Source organism: Berghia stephanieae, chromosome 7, assembly GCF_034508935.2.
Source record: "Berghia stephanieae isolate SIO BIC M18660-M18661 chromosome 7, UCSD_Bste_1.3, whole genome shotgun sequence".
Taxonomy (NCBI): Eukaryota; Metazoa; Mollusca; class Gastropoda; order Nudibranchia; family Aeolidiidae; genus Berghia; species Berghia stephanieae.
Window position 1 is genome coordinate 12,049,749 of NC_088366.1, and position 23,800 is coordinate 12,073,548.

The following is a 23,800-nucleotide window of genomic DNA, read 5'->3' on the forward strand; positions in this document are numbered from 1 at the left end:
AAACAGAGAGACACCGAAATTCTTTTCTGCCGTCCAGTATTAGGCTTTATAACAAGCAATAATCATTTTATATAATTATTTCGCATTTTCACTTTCAAAAAATGTAAATATTAATTTATTTGTTTTGCAATCTTTTCAATTTTCAATTTATAGTGACAGTTTTAACTATTTTACAGTGTTGAAATTATTCATATTATAAAGCGCAGCTTTGGTTATGGAGCTGTTCCTTTTTTAAATATACATCCTATTTCCATTGTATTTTTATCTTATTGTGTAAATTATAACACGTCTGTACAAAAAAATTTCCTTTTTGGGATGCAATAAAGTATTATTATTATTATTATTATTATTATTATTATTATTATTATTATTATTATTATTATTATTATTATTATTATTATTATTATTAAAAATTAATGTACTGTAAATTACAAAAAATAGTCTATTTAAGCTTGAAATATCACAATCATTATAAAAAGCACTGGCATAAAATACATATGACTAGAACCACGAAATATCGATGAATATCACAAAGTAAAGAAATTTGGGTTTAAATTCATTGCGAAGCCATAACAAAGAAATGAAAGTGAGCATAAATCGACTGGTATCATCTGACATCACCATTAACTGAACTCACAAGGGAATTCCTTGTAATTTGGCTGGTGTGACCCCGGGTCAACCTTAGGTTCTGGGTGGGGTTCCTGACCTCCCATAGTGGGAAGGGAGGTACTTACTGTGTCTTCTATCAACCAATATCTGTTTTTGAACTTGCTTTCTGTCTTTATCTTGGAAGAGATAACTTGGTTTTGTCCTGGCCCTGGCCGGACACCTTGGCTGAGAGGGAAACAGTCCTTAGTTATTGTTTTGGGGGATGATATTTTTTTCCTTGTAAATCATCTCTCTGTTATGTAATTATATTTGTTGTTTTGAATTTATAATGTACGCATTTGAGTGTATTCCTCTTAGTAGGGACCTGTGCTGGTGTCTGGATGAGACTTTTAGGTGATCTCAAAATAAGTACATTGATGGTATGCTCTTGGAATCTACATCAATTCCCTATTTGTACCATTCCCCTTCGTCTTACCTTTTCTTGGGTGCTTTATTTGTAATTCTATAACTTTTTATTATCCTATATTTTCCCTTTTTACTGGTGCTGATATGGCCTAAATGTGTTGCAAGCGCCGTAAAACCCTTAACAACAACAACCTCAGGTTATCACTTTGACTAAAGTACCGCTCTGGTGATATTTTCATTTCTGTGTTGTGTTATGTAATAATAATATTAATACTTGTTTTTTCTATGGCTTTGAGACCTAGACATAAAAGGCTTTATTTATACCCATTGCAATCACCATGTTCAGACTCTTTAAACGTAACATGAAATAATTGCATTTTTCCGTCAAATTCTGTTCAACAGGATGGATCACGCTGTATTATTCAGTGCGGCATGTCAAATTGTGACCTCAATCACCCAAGATCGGTAATAATAATGATAATAATAATAATAATAATAATAATAATAATAATAATATTACAAACCCTTTTTTTAAATTTCATTGTTTATTTGTTGTTTTGTAATATGTGAATATTACAATATTAATATTTTTTAAAAAGAGTTAGTGATAGACTCAAAGGTACTTGTGCGGCTATGTGGTCTAGTGGTATGACACTCGCTTTCGGATCAGAAGGTCCTGGGTTTGAGCCTCGCTCAGCGCATAGTTTAATCCTTGGAAAAGTCTCTTTACTCACATTCTCTCACCGTATTCGGGTGTAAAAAATGAGTACCTGGACGTTAACAGCGTTGTCTGTGTAAAAAATGTATTATCGCCTAACAGGCGTCATGTGTCAGTCTTTATGTTACCTATTGCTGTTGGTCAGGGACCCTTTGTAAAGCACTTTGAACATGTTTGGTGGATATTGCGCTTTATAAAAGCTCAATTTTTAACAGAAGAACCAGAAGAGAAAAAAATGATCTTAGCTACCAAGTTTTACAATATTATTTCTTAATTTGATTCACTGGCTTGTAAATTGATTGATTCGTTGATTCCAGGATGAAGTATAAAGCCGGATGAAGTGTTTACCATGGATCAATGCATCCCTGGTTTGATACTCTGTAAAAACTCTCTTTTGTTTTGTTTTGTTTTTTTATTGTGAATTAAATTTTTAATGGCTGTCTCATGAAATTCTATCTTTAACAGACTTGAAAGTTGATGAAAAGTAGTCCGTCAGAGCCATTAGGCCCATGGAGCCGGAGTTTATCCTGGTTTCCTTAGTGTGAAATGGACAATAGCAATTTCTTGTTATCCTTTGGATAGGATGCTAGTCTAATCGCAAAGTACTTTTCGCCACATCTAACAGACCCAGCTACCCATTCACTGCTGGAGAGACATGGGGAACAGAAAAATAATCTCGACTGCACCCAGGATCGATCTCGTCCCCTTTGCGTGTGAAGTGAGTGCTCTACTGAGCTATCAGGACTCCTTGAAAATTGATGAGCTGATTTTTAAATACAGTGGAATCTGATAAAGCCAACACTTGGGATCAACAAAAGGTGTTGACTTTAAGCAGAAATTGATTTTAAGAATGTTGACTTTGAGCAGAAGTTGACTTTAAGAGTGTTGACTTTGAGCAGAAGTTGACGTAAAGAGTATTGTTTAATCAGAAGTTGACTTTAAGAGTGTTGACTTTGAGCAGAAGTTGACTTTAAGAGTGTTGACTTTGAGCAAAAGTTGACTTTAAGAGTGTTGACTTTGAGCAGAAGTTGACTTTAAGAGTGTTGACTTTAAGCTGAATTGACTTAAGAGTGTTGCTTTTAAGCAGGTGTTGACTTGATGCAGATTCCACTGTAACCTTCGATTGAAAATGCATTGGAGAATGCGTTAAACGAGAACTGTAACATTTTGAAATCAATTTTCATTGCATTCCAGAAACGTTATCTTGGCCAGAATAATAGAAAGATACCCGATTCCTTCTCAGGAGCTTTCAGCTCATTCAAATTTAATGAAGGGTGAGTTTGGCGTGCCATTTCTATGCAATTATCAATCAATAATTGTGCGTTTGAGTTCATTGTAAAGCACTGCAGAGCAATTTTAAGTGGATGCTTAGGCGCTATAGAAATATACTGTTGTTGTTATTATTATTATTATTATTATTATTATTATTATTATTATTATTATTATTATTATTATTATTATTATTATTATTATTATTATTATTATTGTTTTTTTGGGGTTTTTTCGTTTTTTATTATTATTATTATTATTATTATTATTATTATTATTATTATTATTTTATTATTATTATTATTATTATTATTATTATTATTATTATTATTATTATTATTATTATTATTATTATTATTATTATAATATTATTATTATTATTGTTATTATTATTAGTATTATTATTATTTTATTATTATTATTATTATTATTATTATTATTATTATTATTATTATTGTTATTATTATTATTGTTATTATTATTATTATTATTATTATTATTATTATTATTTATTGTTGTTGTTGTTGTTGTTGTTGTTGTTGTTGTTGTTGTTGTTATTATTATCTCAGACAATCAACTAAGTCGTTGAACTCCTGTAGTATTAATAGGGGAGCTGCAAGGTCTGGGCCGGACGTCCCGCTTGCTGAAAGGAAATTGATGTGCATTTCGAACCCAACACCTCTCATTTCCAGGTGCATTGATTGCCGCGTAATCCTGTCTGACAGAGATTATTGCATATGGCCTCTCATGCATTATTGTGTCCATAACAGCACCTTCCCGTGGTGTTCCCCGTTTCTACTGAGTTTGTTATGGGCGCGACCGAGTCCCCGGCGGTATAACCGGGCTAGGGAGTAGGTGGGACCCCTTCCTCTTAAGGTGCAGGAGACAGAACCCACCAATGAGTGGTACACGCTCTGCTCCTCACCCACCCACCTCACACTCATTCTGTAGTGTGGTGTCCTCTGTATGTCCTTACTTTTCTTAATCTACCCCTATAGCTCATACTTGTATCCTAGTGCTGTAACTTTAACACTTCTATACTCCCTCTTTGGTCGACCTGTGGCCCATGTCTTCTGTATGACTATCTGTGATTGATTGTAATCATGTATCCTTCTTAAAAAATTGAGATTTTTAGGGGAAAGGGATGGTATCCCTTTGTTTTAGGCCCACAGAATCTCTCATCGACACAAATGACCCAGGACGTGACGATCCTCTGTTTATGAAATATGGCCCTTTAAGCAGAAAGATTAACTGAAATAGATAACTGCAAGCCAGGAAACAGTAGGTGGCGGGGAATGGGCGACCGTCAATCATGAAAGAGACTGTGGGAAAGACGAAATGAAGGCTACTTGACTAAACCCTATAAAAATTAATTATATGAGGAACATGCATCTGCAGTTCAACTCCTGATGTTATGCAGCTGACAGCGAATACAGGTTAGGGTGGGAAGACAGACCAGAGACTCCCCAGCATGCCATGACAAACAAAAGGAAAGCATACGAGCTCGGACGTCGCCTCGAAAAAGGTCCGCGCCAGACAGTGAGTACCCAGGCTGATCTGCGCGAAAAGTCAGCTACTGGGACAAAGAAATTCCACAAACATTTGAATATTTTACAAATTAACATTTGTGGAATCAGGAATAAAAAGACAGAGCTGAAGAAATTATTAAATGAAAAGGAAGTTCACATCGCTTTACTTCAGGAAACCTTGTATAAAAATAGCGATCCATATATTGCTGGTTATACATACTATACCTGCAAATGTGACGACTGCCGTGGTGTTATTACTTATATAAGAAATGACATCACGGGAGATGTTACTTCTAAACCATCACAGAACTCAACCGATGTACAGAAAGTCACCTTATGGCACCTAAATAAGAAATTTACCATTTACAACATTTACAACCCTCCACGGTGTACTATAAACCTAACAGATCTAAACAGTTCCCAATACAACAACACAATAATTGCTGGTGACTTCAATGGCCACTCTCCACTATGGGGATACAAAAATTTAAACAACACAGGAAAAGAACTAGAAAAGCTTTGCAACACAACCAACCTCACCATTTTACAAAATGCAGACTCAGTCCCGACCCTTCTTCACAGAGCTCATATGTCCCTGAGTCATCCCGATCTAACCATCATCTCCTCTGACCTTCTGAATTCTTGTCACATTAAAGTCCTGGATGAAATAGGCAGTGACCATAAACCAATTTTAACACAAATAACAGTTCAAACACAGAAGAAAACATTTGAGCAGAAATCCAAATGGAATTTCAAGAAAGCAAACTGGGATGTTTTCACAGCAACATTAGATGACCAGCTTCCAAAAATTACAGATACATCAAGTGTAGAACATTTAAACGAAGCCCTCACCAAAGCCATTCTTGCAGCTGCAAAAGCAGGAATTCCAAGAGGTAGTCGACAGAATTACAAACCCTTCTGGAGCAAAGAAATTGAAAAAGCAGTAAATGCAAGAAAGGAAACAAGGAAAAACTTAGAGGAAAACAAAACCATTAAAAACAAGATTGAGTACAATAAAGCATCGGCAATTGTCAAAAGAACTATTAACAACGCTAAAAGAAAGAAATGGGCAGACACATGCGCTAATATTGACCTCAATCAAAATGGGAAAAAAGCATGGGCCTTACTTAATAATCTTAACAATGAAACCCCGAAAACCAACCCAAAGCCCATGAAAACTACAGAAGGAACAATCGTAGATGACCAAAAAAAAGCCATGATCTTCAACAAACATTTTGCTTCAGTAAACAAGGCATCAAAAAGAAGTGAAAAGGACAAAAAATTGATTAAAGACCTTAAACATCAAGAAAAGGCCCCAAAAGCTATCTCATATCTGTTCAAAGAGGGCTTTACCATGTCAGAACTTCACAGAGCTATGAAAAAACTCAAGTTAAGGAAATCCCCTGGACCAGATAAGATACACAATGAAATGCTCCTGCATCTTAGCGTGAGAGGTAAACAGATGCTTCTCAAACTTATAAATCTAACATGGGAGACAGGAATAGTACCAAGGGGATGGAAAAATGCTATTATAATTCCAATCTTAAAGAAAGATAAACCACCCGACGAAACGAAAAGTTACCGACCAATATCTCTCACCTCATGTGTTGGAAAGATCGCTGAGTGAATGGTAAATAACCGATTATACTGGTGGCTGGAGACATGTGGCCTACTAAATAAATATCAGGCAGGCTTTAGGATAGGGCAAAGAACAGAAGATCAATTGTTTAGATTAAGTCAAAAAATAATTGATGGCTTTCAAGATGGAAAACATACAGTCGCGGTTTTTGTTGATCTCCAACAGGCCTATGACAAAGTATGGAGGAAAGGGTTGTTATCAAAAATGATGGACTACGGAATTGATGGAAATCTCTACTTCTGGATTAAACAATTTCTCAGTAACAGAACAATCCAAACAAAAATTAATAACGGACTGTCAAACAGAGAAGTATTAGAGGAAGGTCTCCCACAAGGATCCTGCCTCAGCTGTACTCTCTTTCTTATTTTTATAAATGATCTACCAGAAGTATTACAGACAGAAAAGGCCCTATATGCTGACGATTTAGTTATGTGGTATACTACAAAGCATCTACCAATAGCCTCCAATAGAATAAATGAAGATTTAGAAAGCTTAAACACCTTCTGTGATAAATGGAAATTAAAAGTAAATTGCAATAAAACAGTCTACTCTATATTTACTAAGAAAGAAATAACACTCTCCATCCAAGGCCATCGACTTGCGAAAGAAGAAAACCCCACATATTTGGGCATACAGTTAGACAGACAACTATCTCTGAACAAACACACTCAGAATGTAAAAATCAAAGCCACAAGGAGACTCCAGTTACTAAAACGACTAGCCAGTACTAATTGGGGAGCAGACAAAAACTCACTTCGACAACTCTATTTAGGCTATGTGCGTTCCGTCATGGACTACAATTTAGCCCTCCAAAATGTAGGTAGTAAAAACACACACAAAACCTTGGACAGAGTACAAAACCAAGCCCTTCGCTTCATCTCCGGTGCCCTGAGATCGACACCCACAGCAGCATGTGAAATACATACTAATGTGGAACCACTTGGACTTCGCAGAGAATCAGCAGTGCTTGAAATGGTTGAAAGATACAAACGAAAAGAGGAAAACCATCCAAACAGAATTCTGGCAGAGAAATGGAAACCAAGAACAAGATTAAAACAAAAATCCCTGCTACACATTGCTAACAACTTGAATGAAAGACACAGACTCCCAGAAAACAGAGAAAAATCTTTTTTAATCAGTCAAAAACCTCCATACGCCGAACTAAAACTTCCAAAAATAAAGACTAACCTCGTAGAAGAAACAACAAGAAATAGAAACAAATCAGATATACAAACATTAGCAATGAAGACAATACAAGAATACCCAGACAACTGGATACATGTTTACACAGATGGATCTGCCCACAAAGGAACTAAAAATGCTGGGTATGGGTTTGTAGTAGAATACCCAGATAAAACCTGTGATAAAATCCACAATTCTTGCGGAAGCTCCTTCTCAAACTACGAGGCAGAGGCAGTTGCAATAGAAGCCTCACTGCGACACCTCTCTTCTGTTTTCCAGCTAAACCCTTCAAAACTTCAAAACACTGTCATCTTCACAGACTCCAAATCGGTTCTCCAAGCTCTCAATTTAGATAAACTCTCCTCAACATTCAATAGTTTAAGATCTCAACTAGATGAATTCCTTACAACACACAGAGTAGACTTATCTCTCCAGTGGATACCGGGACATTCAAATATACCAGGAAATGACAATGCAGACAGACTAGCCAGACTCGGATCAACACTTTTACAACCATCATTTCCAGTATCCTTAGACACAGCGAAACAAATAATCAAAACAAATAAGAGAGAAGAATGGATGAACAGTTGGGCAATGAGCACCACGGGTAGATGTATGTTTTCCCATATGACCACTCCTGTAAAGACTGATTGCCTAAATAAGCTCAGAAGACACCAGCAAAGCATCATCTTTCAACTAAGAACACAACACATACCGCTCAACAACCATTTAAGCAAAATTACAAAAGACACATCCCCCTCCTGCCCCCTATGTCAACACCCCAATGAAACAGTAACACACCACTTGCTTGAATGTCAACCTCTTGAAGATCTGAGATGCACATTCCTCCCACCAAATCCAAGCATCAGTAACACACTTTATAGTCACCTGGAACAACTACAAAAGACGTCTAACTTCTACGTCATGGCACAAGACCGAAGGGCTAGAGCTCAGGTGGTCGCTGGTTCGGATAAGTAAGTAAGTAAGTAGTATTAATAGGCTCTGTGTTGTAATTTTCTGAACAAATTTTCACCTGCATCTAAGATACAACTGTTTTGATAACTTTTATGAAATTTTGCCAGTTGGGGAAAAAAAGATATTATTGGGGTTACCTTTAAACCCAAAAGTAGTCCTTCAGAGCCATTAGCTTCATTTGCACCGGAAGTTTTCCCAGTTACTTTAGTTTGAAGCGGACAAAAGCAATTGCTTGCTACCCTTTGGATAGGACACTAGTCTGTTACTTTCAGCCAGATTTTAGAGACCCAGCTACTTAGATCTTGTGCTTGTGTCCGGATGAGACTTATAGGTGATCTCAAACTAAGTACACTTATGGTATGCTCTTGGAATCTACATCTGATCCCTATTTGTTCCCAGTTCCCCTTTGTCATACTTTTTCTTGGGTGCTTTAATTGTAATTCTAGAATTTAATACTATCCCATTTTCTTCCTTTTTACTGACGCTGATATAGCCTAAATGTGTTGCAAGTGCCGTAAAACACTTAAAAACAAAATCAAACAATGTGTGTTCCCAGGTCCCGTTCATCTTACTTTTTCTTGGGTGCTTTAATTGTAATTCTAGATTTTAACTATCCCATTTTCTTCCTTTGTACTGTCACTGATATAACCTAAATGTGTTGCAAGCGCCGTAAAACCCTTAAAACCAAATAAACATTATTGTAATGATAATGATAATAAAATGATGATAATAATATTATTAACCTGTGCGGCTAGATGGTCTGGTGGTATGACACTCACTTTCAGATCGGAAGGTCCTGGGTTCGAGCCTTGCATTCGGTGCATAGTTTAGTCCTTGGAAAAGGCTCTTTACTCACATTCTCTCACCGTACTCAGGTGTAAAATTAGTACCTGGCCGTAAACAGCGTTGTCTCTGTCCAAAAAAAATTATATTATCACCTTACAAGCGTCATGTCTTGTCCTAAATGTTAAAAGTTGCTGTTGGACAGGGACCCCTTGTAAAGCACTTTGAGCATGTTTAGTGGATATTGCGCTATATAAAAGCTCATTTTTTTAAAATGATGATAATAAGATTATTCACCCGTTTACAGATACAGCTGTCCCCTCCTTCCCATCGATTTCAGACCAACCCCCAGTCACTTCCCAGTCACCCCAGGGTTTTATCGGGGTGACTACGGTGGCCATGGGGTAGAGATCATCCAAGTGATGATCAACGAGTCCAACCCTTACCTGCTGGAAGGATTGAAGATTACTGTAAGCCCTTTAGTGATACTAAGCTGCTAGAAGCAGTGTTGTTTTTTTTTGTTGTTGGCTGAATAAGGGTTTTGAGCCCGAACCGTCATTCCATGTTTGGTATTTTGTTCTTTTTTGAAACTTTTATATTCACTTTTGTTTATTACTTTGTAAGTTCTTTACTTTTTTTTTATATATCAAATGAACAGTGCATAACAATTTTAAACATAACAACACAAAATTATCTGGGTTATGTGGTCTTGTGATATGACATTCTTCAAGTGACGATCAACGAGTCCAACCCTTACCTGCTGGAAGGATTGATGATAACTGTAAGCTCTTTAGTGATACTAAGCGGCTAGAGCAGCTGTGGACTGCAAAAAGTAATATACACAAAAATGAATATAACGGCTTCAAACGAAGAACAAAATACCAAACACGGAACGTTTCGGGCTCAAAACCATTCTTCAGCCAAAAAAACAAAAACCCAATGAAAACATAAATACTTTACTAACAAAAACAGATCCCCCGATAGTATTTGTTTTCATTGGGGTTTTTTTGTTTTTGACTGAGTAAGGGTTTTGAGTCCGAAACGTTCCATGTTTGGCATTTTGTTCTTTTTTTGAAGCTGTTTTACTGGGTGGGGATCCTGACCTCCCATAGTGGGCAGGGAGGTACATGCTGTGTCATCTATCCCCCCATACCCGTTTTCCAATTGTTTCCTGTCATTGTCTTGGAATGAGATTACTTAGTTTTGTCCTGACCCTGGCCGGAGTTCCTTGGCTGGGAGGGAAACAGTCGAATGTATAGTTATAGTTTTGGGAGATGATATTTTTTTCCTTGTAAATCATCTCTCTGTTATGCATTGTATTATGTTTAGTTTACATATTATATTATATGATTTGTAAACATTTGAGTCTCTTCCTCTTAGTAGGGACCTGTGCTTGTGTCTGGATGAGACTTTTAGGTAATCTCAAACTAAGTACTCTGACGGTGTGCTCTTGGAATCTACATCTGTTCCCTATTTGAACCAATTCCCCTTTGTCTCACCTTTTCTTTTGTGCTTTAATTGTAATTCTATAACTTTTTACTATCCCTTTTTTCCTTTTTACTGGCGCTGATATGACCTAAATGTGTTGCAAGTGCCGTAGAAACCCTTAAAAACAAAACAAAAAACAGAAGCTGTTTTGTTTGTTTTTGTCTATTACTTTGTAATCTATTAAGTTCTTTTTTTGTAATTATTATTATTATTATCAAATGCACGATGATTTTAGTGATGAATGAGACTTCAAAAAAAGAACAAAAATTCCAAACACAGAACATTTTGGGCTCAAAAAGGTTCCCAACCACAATCTTTATTCCTGACTTTATCCATCCAGCTTAACACACAGACACCATAGTCAGGCATAACAATTTAAAACATAACAGCACAAACTTATCTGGGTTATGCATCTATGTGGTCTTGTAGTTTGATAATCGCTTTCGGATCGGAAGGTCTTGAGTTTGAGTCCTGCTTTTAAAAAATAATAATTTTTTTTATTGAGCTTTATATAGCGCAATATCCACTAAATGTGCTCAAAGCGCTTTACAAGGGGTGCCAGGTCAACAGTCAACGTGACATGCCGCCTGTTAGGCGATATAACAAATTTTCCGAAAAAAGACACTGCTGTTAACGGCCAGGTACTCATTTTACACCTGAGTACGGTGAGAGAATGTGAGTAAAGAGCCTTTTGCAAAGACGCAACTATGCGCCGAGTGCGAGGCTCGAACCCAGGACCTTCCAATCCGAAAGCGAGTGTCATACCACTAGACCACATAGCCGCACAATGCTCTTAACAGTGCATAGTTGAGTCCTAGGAAAGACCCTTCACTCACATTCTCTTCCCTTTGCTCAGGTGTATGATGAGTACATGGTCATTAACAGTGTTCTGGGTGGGGTTCCCTACCTCCACAGTGGGCAGGGAGGTACTTACCGTGTCTTCTATCCCCTTATATCTGTTTTCCAACTTGCTTTCTGTCTTTGTCTTGGTGTAAGATTGCTCGGTTTTGTCCCGACCCTGGCCGGAGTCCTGGCTGGGAGGGAAACAGTCAAATGCATAGTTATTGTTTTGGGAGATGATATTTTTGTCCTTGTAAATCATCTCTCTGTTATGTGTTATTATATTTGTTATTGTTAATGTATAATGAAAGCATTTGAGTGTATTCCTCTTTGTTGGATTTTGTGCTTGTGTCTGGATGAGACTTATAGGTGATCTCAAACTAAGTAATTTGATAGTGTGCTCTTGGAATCTACATCTGATCCCTATTTGTTCCCAGTTCCCCTATGTCTTACTTTTTCTTAGGTGCTTTAATTGTAATTCTAGAACTTTTTACTATCCGATTTTCTTCCTTTTTACTGGCGCTGATATAACCTAAATGTGTTGCAAGCGCCGTAAAACCCTTTAAAAAACAAACAAAAACAAAAAAATTAACAGTGTTGTATCTGTTGGGGGAGAAAAAAATTATAAAATCGCCTAACAGTAACAGGGGTCGTGTCTCGCCCCATTGTTAATTGTTTCTGTTGACCAGTGACCCCTCTCATACGCTTTGAGCATGTTAAGTGGGTAAAATCTATGTAAAATTTCGATAGGTCCTAGGTTTGAGACTCATTGGGCGCATAGTTGAGTCCTTGGAAAAGGCTCTTTACTCACATTCTCTCACCATACTCCAGTGTAAAATGAGTACCTGATCGTTATCAGCGTTGTCTCTGTCAAAAAAAAAAATTCATGTTGCCTAACGTCTTATTCTATGTGTTACGTCTTGCTGTTGGTCAGGGACCCATTGTAAATCGCATTGAGCATGTTTAGTGGATATTACTCTATATAAAAGCTCGAGTTTTTAAATCCTATTGTGGACACCTTTTTCTTCTTTCTATACGCAACAATGACAAATGCTATTAAGTCTTTATCATGGATGTTTGGTAACTCAATCATAATGGTACGAAATCTTCAAATTTCTAAAATTAAAATCCAAATGGTTCAAGCAGAATTAATTTAATATTCTAAGTTTATATATTTTCTCATACTAACGAAAGAGTGAAAATGGAGAAGCTTTGTATGGGAACAATACAGACAATGGACGTTTCGGGTACAAACCCTTTTTTCAGCACAACAATACACAAAATAACAAAAAGGCTTTGTATGGGAACAATACAGACAATGGACGTTTCGGGTACAAACCGTTCGTCAGCACAACAATACACAAAATAACATGGAAAACAAAGCCTCTCCATTTTCACTCTTTTGTTAGTATTTTCACGATCACCGGCTTCAGGCAGCCCCTACCGTTTTCTATATTTTCTCAAATAGGGAGACGCAAATGTTCCAGCAGGTCACGTCAGCATAATGGCTTATCTAGACAAACCTCTACGTCTAACTGAAGAGGAGCAGCAGAACACACAAGAAATGGCAAAGGCTGATGAAAAACGAAGTGAAGAGGAATACAAAAACCTTCTTTCTGACAAAAGTGAAAATTGGCGCCAGGCTTTTGTTCTTCCCACCGATTGTGTTGACCGAGGTGCCAAGACCCCATCAACTTGTTTGGCAAGGTAGTGGATTTTTTTTTGTTAATTTAAATTTTATGTGCAGCTATGTGGTCTTTTGGTATGACCCTCACTTTCGGAACGGAAGGTCCTGAGTTTGAGCCTCACTTGGTGCATAGTTGAGTCCTTGGAAAAGGCTCTTTACTCATATTTTCTCACTGTACTCAGGTGTAAAATGACTACCTGACCGGGCATTAACAGCGTTGTCTCTGTTAGAAAAAAAAAAATTTGTAATATCTCCTAAAAGGCACCATGTCTTTTTCTATATGTTACGTGTTGCTGTTGGCCAGGTAATAAAATTGCAAAGCGCTTTGAGCACGTTTAGTGGATTTTGTGCTATATAAAAGCTGAAGTTTAGTTTTATTTTTAAATTATCTGTTTTGCCTTTTCCTTTGCACGATTCCCAAAAGTTTGCTAAAAAAAGCTTATTTTCCCACTCCAACCGGAAGGAATTTTTATCTTCTTTGATGAACCCAGCAAGTGATATGATTCAAATTTTTTTGTTTTTTGTTTTTTTTTTTGACACCAGACTAAACATTAGAATATCTAATTGTGAAGCGTTGTTTTTAATCTGTTCTTCTTATACTTGAATCTCTTTGTACATTCCACACATGCTTTTCACAGCATGCATATTTATAGCGGCTATGTGGTCAAGTGAGATGACACTCGCTTTCAGATTGGAAGGTCCGGGTTTGAGCCTCGCTCAGCGCATAGTTCAGTCCTTGGAAAGGCTCTTTACTCACATTCTCTCACCGTACTCAGGTGTAAGATGAGTACCTGGTCGTTAACAGGGTTGTCTCTGTCCAAAAAAATTATAATATCCCCTTACAGGTGTCATGTCTTGTCCTTAATGTTAAATGTTGCTGTTGAACAGGGACTGTTTGTAAAGCGCTTTGCAGGGACCCCTTGTAAAGCGCTTTGAGCACCTTTAATGGATATTGCTCTGTATAAAAGCTCAATTGATAATTTATTATACATTTGATGGATTATTCTTATTCCTTCATGAATGCCTAGGCAATGAAACGGCAAATTTTTTATTTTATTTTTTAAATTTATATTTATTGATATTTATTTAACTCTCTTGTTTTCAGCTATGTGGTCTAGTGGTATGTCAGCCGCTTTCGGATCGGAAAGTCCTGGGTTCGAGCCTCATTTGGCGCATAGTTGAGTCCTTGGAAAAGGCAGCTCATGTCTCGCTCTACACATTACGCAGTGATGCCAAAACTCCGGTTTCACCGGAAAAAACTCCGGTCTGGAGCAAAAAATTCCGGGCTCCGGGCAACTTCCGTCAAATTCCGGTGAGGTCAATTTGTTCCAAGGATACCCCCCCCCCCTCCTTTCCAACCACCACATCATCATCATTGCCCCTAGTATTACACAACCATCATCACTACCACTACTACTGCAACCACCACCACATCATCATCACTACCACTACTACAACAACCACCACCACCACATCATCATTACTAACACTACCACATCACTGCAACTACCACTACTACTACAACCACCATCACCACATCATCATCACTACCATCACCATTACAACCACCACCACCACATCATCATCACTACCACTACTGCTACATCCATGACCCCACATTATCACTACCACTACTTCTACACCACCACAACCACATCATCATCACTACAACTACCACTACCAAATCATCATCACTACCACTACTACTACAACCACCAGCATCACATCATCACTACCACTACTACTACAACCATCACCACCACCATAACATCGTCATTACCACTACTACTACAACCACCTCCACCACATCATCATTGCCACTACTACTACAACCACCATCACCACCACATCATCATCACTACCACTACTACTATAACAACCACCACCACATCATCATTACCACTATTACTACAACCACCACCACCACCACCATATCATCACTACCACTACTACTGCAACCCCCACCACATCATCATCACTGCAACTACCACTACTACTACAACCAACATCACCACATCATCATCACAACCTCTAATACTACTACAACCACCACCACATCATCATCATCACTACCACTACTACTGCAACCACCACAACCACATCATCATCACTGCAACTACCACCACTACCACATCATCATCACTACCACAACTACTACAACCACCACATCATCACTACCACTACTACTACAACCACCACCACATCATCATCACTACCATTTGTACTACAACCACCATCACCACCACGTCAACATCACTACCACCACTACTGCAACCACTACCACATCATTATCATCACGACCACAACTACTACAACCACTATACCACCACCACATCATCAACACTAGAACTACTACTTCAACCACCACCACCACCACATCATCATCACTACCACTACTACTTCAACCACCACCATATCATCATCACTACCACCACCACTACTACTACTACAACCAATATCACATCTTCCTCATCACTACCACTATTACTACAACCACTAACACCACATCATCCTCACTACCACCAGTACTACAATCTCTACCATCAGGTTTTGGCGCTTTCCTTCATTTAAAATAAGGAAACTTTGGGATTGTATTTGACAATATGTTTATGTATCATAATATAATTCTAATCAGTTATCTATTTAGAACTATACAATATGTAAACACAATGCCAAATACCATTCCAATTCCTTTTTCTTGTGTGTTGAAATTCCTCTTTCGGCATTGAAATTCCTACGAGTGGTGTCTGAAACTCCTGTGAGCCAAATTTAAAGTTGGCGTCTCTGCATTACGTGTTGCTATTTGTCAGGGACCCTTTGTAAAGTGCTTTGAGCTTTTTAAGTGGATATTGAATTATATAAAAGCTCTATTTAATGAAAACTCCCATAGTGGGCAGGGGGGTACATACTGTGTCTTCTATCCCCTTATATCTGTTTTCCAACATGCTTTCTGTCTTTGTCTTGGATTGAGATTACTTGGTTTTGTTCTGGCCCTGGCCGGAGTCCTAGCTGGGAGGTAAAACAGTCAAATGCATAGTTATTGTTTTGGGAGATGATATTTGTTTCCTTGTATCTCATCTCTCTGTTATGTATTATTATATTTTTATTTGGAATTTATAATGTAAGCATTTGAGTGTATTCCTCTTTGTTGGATTTTGTGCTTGTGTCCGGATGAGACTTATAGGTGGTCTCAAACTTAGTACTTTGATAGTGTGCTCTTGGAATCTACATCTGATCCCTATTTGTTCCCAGTTCCCCTATGTCTTACTTTTTCTTGGGTGCTCTATTTGTAATTCTAGAACTTTTTACTATCCCATTTTCTTCCTTTTTACTGGCGCTGATATGACCTAAATGTGTTGCAAGCGCCGTAAAACCCTTAAAAACAAAAAAAAAAAAAAAAAACATTTAATGAAAAAAAAATTTTAATCCTCAGATATATCGGCCATGGGAGGATAGCTGGTCATTTTTTCAGCAGTCCTTCCCTCTGCCCCATTCATATGGTCGTTTTTGACAAGGACACAATTGGAATTATATGGCTTGGTTTGTCGTGTTTTATGATGATGCAGAGGGAGACAGACATCCTAGGAGGTGTCGACAACTGTGAAGATAATGTGGAAAAGGGTAGAAACAAAAAGTACAGAAAGGCAGACTCAGACGACAGCGACTACGACGACGAGGAGGATTAATTCAGAAAAGTGCGTGCAGAGCAGACACTTATAATGTTGATAGGATATACCTACGAAGTGAGTAGAAAAGTGCCTGCTGATGATAGAGAATGGTGGATGGCTTCGATTGTAGACCTACCCTCTCGCTGCCATTTTTGTCATGCATTTTTTATGAGTCACGATTTTTTTTTTTTCCCCCGTCAATTATGTCATATATCTATGTGTTAATTCATATTATATATGAATCTGATATTGTATATGTATTATATGTGTTGATTTTATTATTTATGTATAAGATTTGATTTTAATTTTCATCAAAGACTCCGCGAGACATGGATGTTTGTCTCAGACTTTATACTTTGTGCGGCTATGCAGTCTAGTGGTATGACACTTGCTTTTGGATCGGAAGGTCCTGGGTTCGAACCTCACTCGGTGCATAGTTGAGTCTTTGGAAAAGGCTCTTTACTCACATTCTCTCACTGTACTCAGGTGTAAAATGAGTACCTGACCGTTTACAGCGTTGTCTCTGTCGGAAAAAGATTGTGATATCGCCTGACAGGCAACATGTCTCATTCTACATGTCACGTGTTGCTGTCAGTCGGTTAGGGACCCTTTTTAAAGCGATTTGAGCACATTTAGTGGATATTTCTCTATATAAAAGCTCATTTTTTTTTTTTTAAGATAAAGAGTTACATTTCTTCAACCATTTACTTTCACTTTCCCTTTTACCTGAGACAATCGTCTTACTTTTCCTGGCACTTAAATGACCCACTTGTGTTTTGCCTGCGTTGTTCCAACTCTTTGACATTTAATCAAATCAATCAAATTATCTCTTTTTTCTCTGCAGTAAGATTTTATGACATTTCATTTTTTTTTTATTTTCTATGGTTTGACTCTTGTTATTTATCCGAACCAGGTTTTACTTACTTATCCGAACCAGGACTTTTGTTATTACCTAAGTTATAGAAGTGCTCTTAACCCCTAGTGGTGGATGGCATCAATTGCAGAGCATCCCTCCCCTGGCCACGTAGAGTTGCCATAACAGTCGGGTTGTGGGTTCAAATCCTCATCGCAGCAAAGTTTTTATTCTCTACAATCTTCTGGCACTTTTCTACTCACTTCATTTCTTGTTATTATCAACATAAGTGCTTGCTCCACTCACTTTTTTTTTTATATATATATTTAATTTAATGAGTGCCCTTAATGATATAAACTCATGAAAGTTTTAATGATTGTGTCGATTCTATAGTTTGAATTAGATTTTGGTTCATCCTTCACATTGCACATGTTTGGGGGTTTGTTGTTTTATATAGGTATACACTTTATGCACTTTTGATTGTCATGATTTTTTACTCTTATAACTTGTTACACTCAGCGAGAGACAGAGAGGGAGAGAGAGAGATAGAGATGGAGAGAGAGAGAGAGAGATTGTGAATGTTTGTGTGTGTTTATATGTATGTCTGCGAGGTAATTTGATTTTACTTCATAGACTTATCGTCACATGTTCAACTGGTTTTGTGCATGGAGCATGACTCATAGATAAACGCTAAATAAATTATTTCATTATTAATGGTAGTAGTAGTAGTAGTAGTAGTAGTAGTAGTAGTAGTAGTAGTAGTAGTAGTAGTAGTAGTAGTAGTAGTGTTAGTAGTTGTGTTAGTAGTTGTAGTAGTAGTGTTAGTGTTAGTAGTAGTAGTAGTAGTAGTAGTAGTAGCAGTGGTAGTAGTAGTAGTAGTGGTAGTAGTAGTAGTAGTGGTAGTAGTAGTAGTAGTGGTAGTAGTAGTAGTAGTGGTAGTAGTAGTAGTAGTATTGTAGTAGTAGTAGTAGTAGTAGTGGTAGTAGTCGTAGTAGTAGTAGTAGTAGTAGTAGTAGTAGTAGTAGTAGTAGTAGTAGTAGTAGTAGTAGTAGTAGTTTCAGGAGTATAACTGAAGCTAAGACCATGAGAGAAATAATCGTTGGTAGATCTTATTTAGTTTGATGAAGACTAAGTCTTTGGTTGTGAACTGAACTGTTTTTACAAATTTCGTGTTATACATAATATGTTATTTTATACGTGTGTTATTTGTATGGTCATATCAGCCATGGATTAATTTAAGTTCATGTAAATGTAAATTTTGTTTTAATGATGTATTTCATATTTGCATGCTTTTTGACATTTTTAAACATGCACATTTTTTTGGTTGCTGTTTTTGTATGTTGGGAAAACAATGATATTGATATTGATTCTGTGATATTATTTATGTGAAGAAACTCTAGTGTTTGCAATATGCATTTAAAGTCTTTTAAATAAAAAATAAAAAAATAAAATTCCCTTTATTCATCCCATGGGGGAAATTTGTCTCTAGGGTCTATTCCAAGGGAGACTGGAATAACCCAGGCATCAGCCGCAGTACAGTGCCGCTAATTGAGCTAGAGCTAGGTGACTTACTCAAGGCCACAGAGCGCAGCATCGGGTGATCAAACTCGATACCTTTCGGTTACGAAGCAAAGTCCGTACCGCTGAGCCACACTGCCCCCACTTACTTACTGAATTAGGCCTTTCACTTCTCGTGAAGCACAGATCATCAACAAAGTTCCTCCTTGGTAGGCAGGGTTCCCGACCTCCCAATACTCTTCAACAGTCGTAACGTCACTTCCTTCCTAATGACGCATGGTAACTTAGTAACACTGGCTCTAAACTATCGGAACAATGGCGGATGCCCGTATGAAATATTTCTCCGGAAAGCATAAAAGCGTATCCAGAGGAAAAAAACACATAAATTTGATCATGTTTTGACTTTTACACATTCTGATCACAAGACATATGAAAAGTTCTAGCCAGCACGAATAATAAAAAGAAATTATTTTCTTTGTTTAGAACCAAGATGGCCGCCGTTGCCAGGCGGCGTGACATCAGACTACTGAATCCAATTGTGGGCAGGAAGGCACTTACTCTGTCATCTATCCCCTTATATCTGTTTTCCAACATGCTTTCGGTCTTCGACTTGGAATGAGATTACTTGGTTTTGTCCTGGCCCTGGTGGTTACCCTGTCTGGGAGGGAAACAGTCAAATGCATAGTTATTGTTTTGGGAGATGATATTTTTTTCTTGTAAATCATCTCTCTATTATGTATTATTATATTTGTTATTTTGAATCTATAATGTAAGCATTTGTTGGATCTTGTGCTCGTGTCCAGGTGAGACTTATAGGTAATCGCATACTAAGTACATCTAAGGTCAATGTTTTCCACAGATCCGCAGAATTCAGTTGTTTCAGATTCCGGGGATTTTTTTTCCCATGGTTTCAGATTCCACTAATTTTTTCTGTGATTTCTGAGGATCGTCACATGGTCTGGGAATTTTCTTTGGAAGAAATCTGAGAACACAATCTCATTTCTACGTTCCACAATCTGAGTGAGCAAGTCTAACCCTCCACCATTTTGTTTAGTTGCTTCTAAGGTTTCGTTCAAATTTTGATGTAGCGATACTGGGTGGGGTTCCTACCTCCCATAGTGGGCAGGGAGGTACATACTGTGTCTTCTATCCCCTTATATCTGTTTTCCAACATGCTTTCTGTCTTTGTCTTGGAATGAGATTACTTGGTTTTGTCCTGGCCCTGGCCGGAGTCCTAGCTGGGAGGGAAACAGTCAAATGCATAGTTATTGTTTTGGGAGATATTTTTTTCCTTGTAAATCATCTCTCTGTTATGTATGTTTTACTATATTTGTTATTTTTAATGTATAATGTAAGCATTTGAGTGTATTCCTCTTTGTTGGATTTTCTGCATGTGTCCGGATGAGACTTATAGGTGATCTCAAACTAAGTACATTGGTGGTATGCTCTTGGATTCTACATCTGATCCCTATTTGTTCCCAATTCCCCTTTGTCTTACTTTCTCTTGGCTGCTTTAATTGTAATTCTAGAACTTTTTACAAAACCATTTTCTTCCTTTTTACTGGCGCTGATATATGACCTAAATGTGTTGCAAGCGCTGTAAAACCCTTAAAAACAAACAAAACAAATGTAGCGATACTGGGTTACTCAAGGGTTATTTTTTTCTTTTTTTTTTGGACGGTATCGATATCAATCTCGGTCCTTTTCTTACATCTTTTTTGGATGGTATCGATATCAATCTCGGTCCTTTTCTTACATATTTTTTGGATGGTATCGATATCAATCTCGGTCCTCTTCTTACATCTTTTTTGGATGGTATCGATATCAATCTCGGTCCTTTTCTTACATCTTTTTTTGGACGGTATCGATATCAATCTCGGTCCTTTTCTTACATCTTTTTTGGACGGTATCGATATCAATCTCGGTCCTTTCTTACATCTTTTTTGGACGGTATCGATATCAATCTCGGTCCTTTTCTTACATATTTTTGGACGGTATCGATATCAATCTCGGTCCTCTTCTTACATCTTTTTTGGATGGTATCGATATCAATCTCGGTCCTTTTCTTACATCTTTTTTGGATGGTATCGATATCAATCTCGGTCCTTTTCTTACATATTTTTTGGATGGTATCGATATCAATCTCGGTCCTCTTCTTACATCTTTTTTGGACGGTATCGATATCAATCTCGGTCCTCTTCTTACATCTTTTTTGGACGGTATCGATATCAATCTCGGTCCTTTTCTTACATCTTTTTTGGATGGTATCGATATCAATCTCGGTCCTTTTCTTACATCTTTTTTGGATGGTATCGATATCAATCTCGGTCCTTTTCTTACATCTTTTTTGTTTAATGCCTGGTGGTATCGATACTTGAGATATGATATTAATTAATTGGAAATTGGGTGGGATTTGTCATATTATATTGATTTGAGGATTCATAAGTCAGGCTCAATCGAGATTATTATTATTATTATTATTATTATTATTATTATTATTATTATTATTATTATTATTATTATTATTATTATTATTATTTAATCATTATTATCATTATTATTATTATTATTATTATTATTATTATTATTATTATTATTATTATTATTATTATTATTATTATTATTATCATTATCATTATTTTTTGTTGTTGCTATTCACCTAAATGATATTATTTATCTCTACACTAAATTTGTTATCTGTTTAAAGAGTTTTTGTTGGATTTTTTTCTTTGTGTGTATGTGTGTGTGTGTGTGTGTGTGTATACCCTTCCACCCTGTGCCCATTGATTCTTCATCGGTACACAAACGTGCTACTGGGTGGGGTTCCTGTAGGCAGCGAGGTACTTTCTGTATCTTTTATCTCCCTATATCTGTTTTCCAACTTGCTTTATTTCTTTGTCTTGGAATGAGATTACTTGTTTTTTTCCTGGCCCTGGCTGGGAGGGAATCAGTCAAATGTAGTTACTTTTTGGAGATGTTTTTTTTTCCCTTGTAAATCATCTCTCTGTTATGCACTGTATTATGTTTTGTTTATGTATTATATGTGATTTGTAAACATTTGAGTGTATCCCTCTTAGTAGTGACTTGTGATTGTGTCTGGATGAGACTTTTATGTGATCTCAAACTAAGTACACTGATAGTGTGCTCTTGGAATATACATCTGTTCCCTATTTTAACCAACTCCCCTTTGTCTACCTTATTCTTGGATGCTTTAATTGTAATTCTATAACTTTTTACTATCCCATTTTCTTCCTTTTTACTGGCGCCGATCTGACCTTACTGTGTTGCAAGCGCCGTAAAACCCTTAAAAACAAACAAAACACCATAAAACCCTTAAAAACAAACAAAACACAACCTTGCCAATTCCACACTCAAATGTTTACAAGATGTATTCAAAACAAAATAATATTTCTTAATACCTGGGTGGGGTTCCTGACCTCCCATAATGGACAGGGCGGAGGCACTTACTGCGTCTTATATCCTCCTTCAGCTGTTTTCCAACATGCTTTCTGTCTTTGTCTTGGAATGAGATTAATTGGTTTTGTCCTGGCCCTGGCTGGGAGGGAAACCGTCAAATGTATAGTTAGCATTTGGGGAGATGATATTTTTTGTCTTGTAAATCATCTCTCTGTTATGCACTGTTTTATTTTGTTTATACATTAATTATATTTGATTTGTAAACATTTGAGTTATTATTAAAAACGAAATAAGGAGCAATGTTTATATCGGTTTCTATATGTCAGCGTTAAACAAACAATGGCAATACTCTTCAACAGTCGTAACGTCACTTCCTTCCTAATGATGCATGGTAACTTAGTAACACTGGCTCTAAACTATCGGAACAATGGCGGATGCCCGTATGAAATATTTCTCCAGCGACATAAAAGCGTTTCCAGAGGAAAAGAACCCCATAAATTTGATGATGTTTTGACTTTTACACATTCTGATCACAAGGCATATGAAAAGGGAATGAAAAGTTCTAGCCAGCATGAAGAATAAAAAGTAATGATTTTCTTTGTTTAGAACCAAGATGGCCGCCATTGCCGGGCAGCGTGACATCAGACTACTGAATCCTATTGCTAACCTTTGGACGATCTGACTACCTCCCTGTCAGCAAGACCTTTGGCAGGCTGCTACAAAATCAAATGGCGTAATTCTTGAACATATATACAAAACCATCTGGACAGGCCAGGTGGACCGATTTCGGGCCACTTCTCCCCCCACCCCCTATACAAGAAGCCACCACTCCACCATCCTAATAATTTGGCCATCACGCAGAGATTTTTTCATCCATGCTGTAACCTAGATCATCATCATCATCATTGCTTTTTTTCACCCTGGGTCAGGGTATAGGCCACAGACAAACCGAATCCATCCTTCTCTATCCTTCTCTATTTTGAAAAAACTCGTTTGATGACTTATAACAGCTTCTTTAATTCTTCTCCATGTTCCTCGTGGCCTTTCACATTGACCTTCTGCCCTGAGGGTTCCTGGCCAATACTTTCTGTTATAGTGGAGTCTTTCTTTCTAAGGGTGAGTCCAAGTATAACCTAGATCATCATGGGTAAAATAACTATGCGTGTATGGCAGCTTTAAGAGGAACTCCATTCACTGCATACAATAATTAATTTGTCCAT

At 37.2% G+C, this 23,800-nt stretch overlaps 1 protein-coding gene across 3 annotated transcripts in view; it reads left to right on the plus strand.

Annotated features, from left to right (window-relative positions):
- The window catches only part of LOC144976689 (F-box only protein 31-A-like), a 90,007-nt gene extending 70,911 nt beyond the window's left edge, over positions 1-19,096 (plus strand). For 2 of the 3 annotated variants that reach the window (XM_078921032.1, XM_078921031.1), the window contains exons 5-9: positions 1,417-1,479; positions 2,927-3,006; positions 9,417-9,579; positions 12,906-13,144; positions 16,558-19,096. In XM_078921032.1, the coding sequence (XP_078777158.1) occupies positions 1,417-1,479; positions 2,927-3,006; positions 9,417-9,579; positions 12,906-13,144; positions 16,558-16,810 (798 nt within the window). In that variant the 3' untranslated portion in view covers positions 16,811-19,096. Of the gene's footprint in view, positions 1-1,416; positions 1,480-2,926; positions 3,007-9,416; positions 9,580-12,905; positions 13,145-14,229; positions 14,437-16,557 lie in introns of all 3 variants that reach the window. The other variant, XR_013646142.1, reaches the window with a different exon arrangement.
- The last annotated feature ends 4,704 nt before the right edge of the window (positions 19,097-23,800 follow it).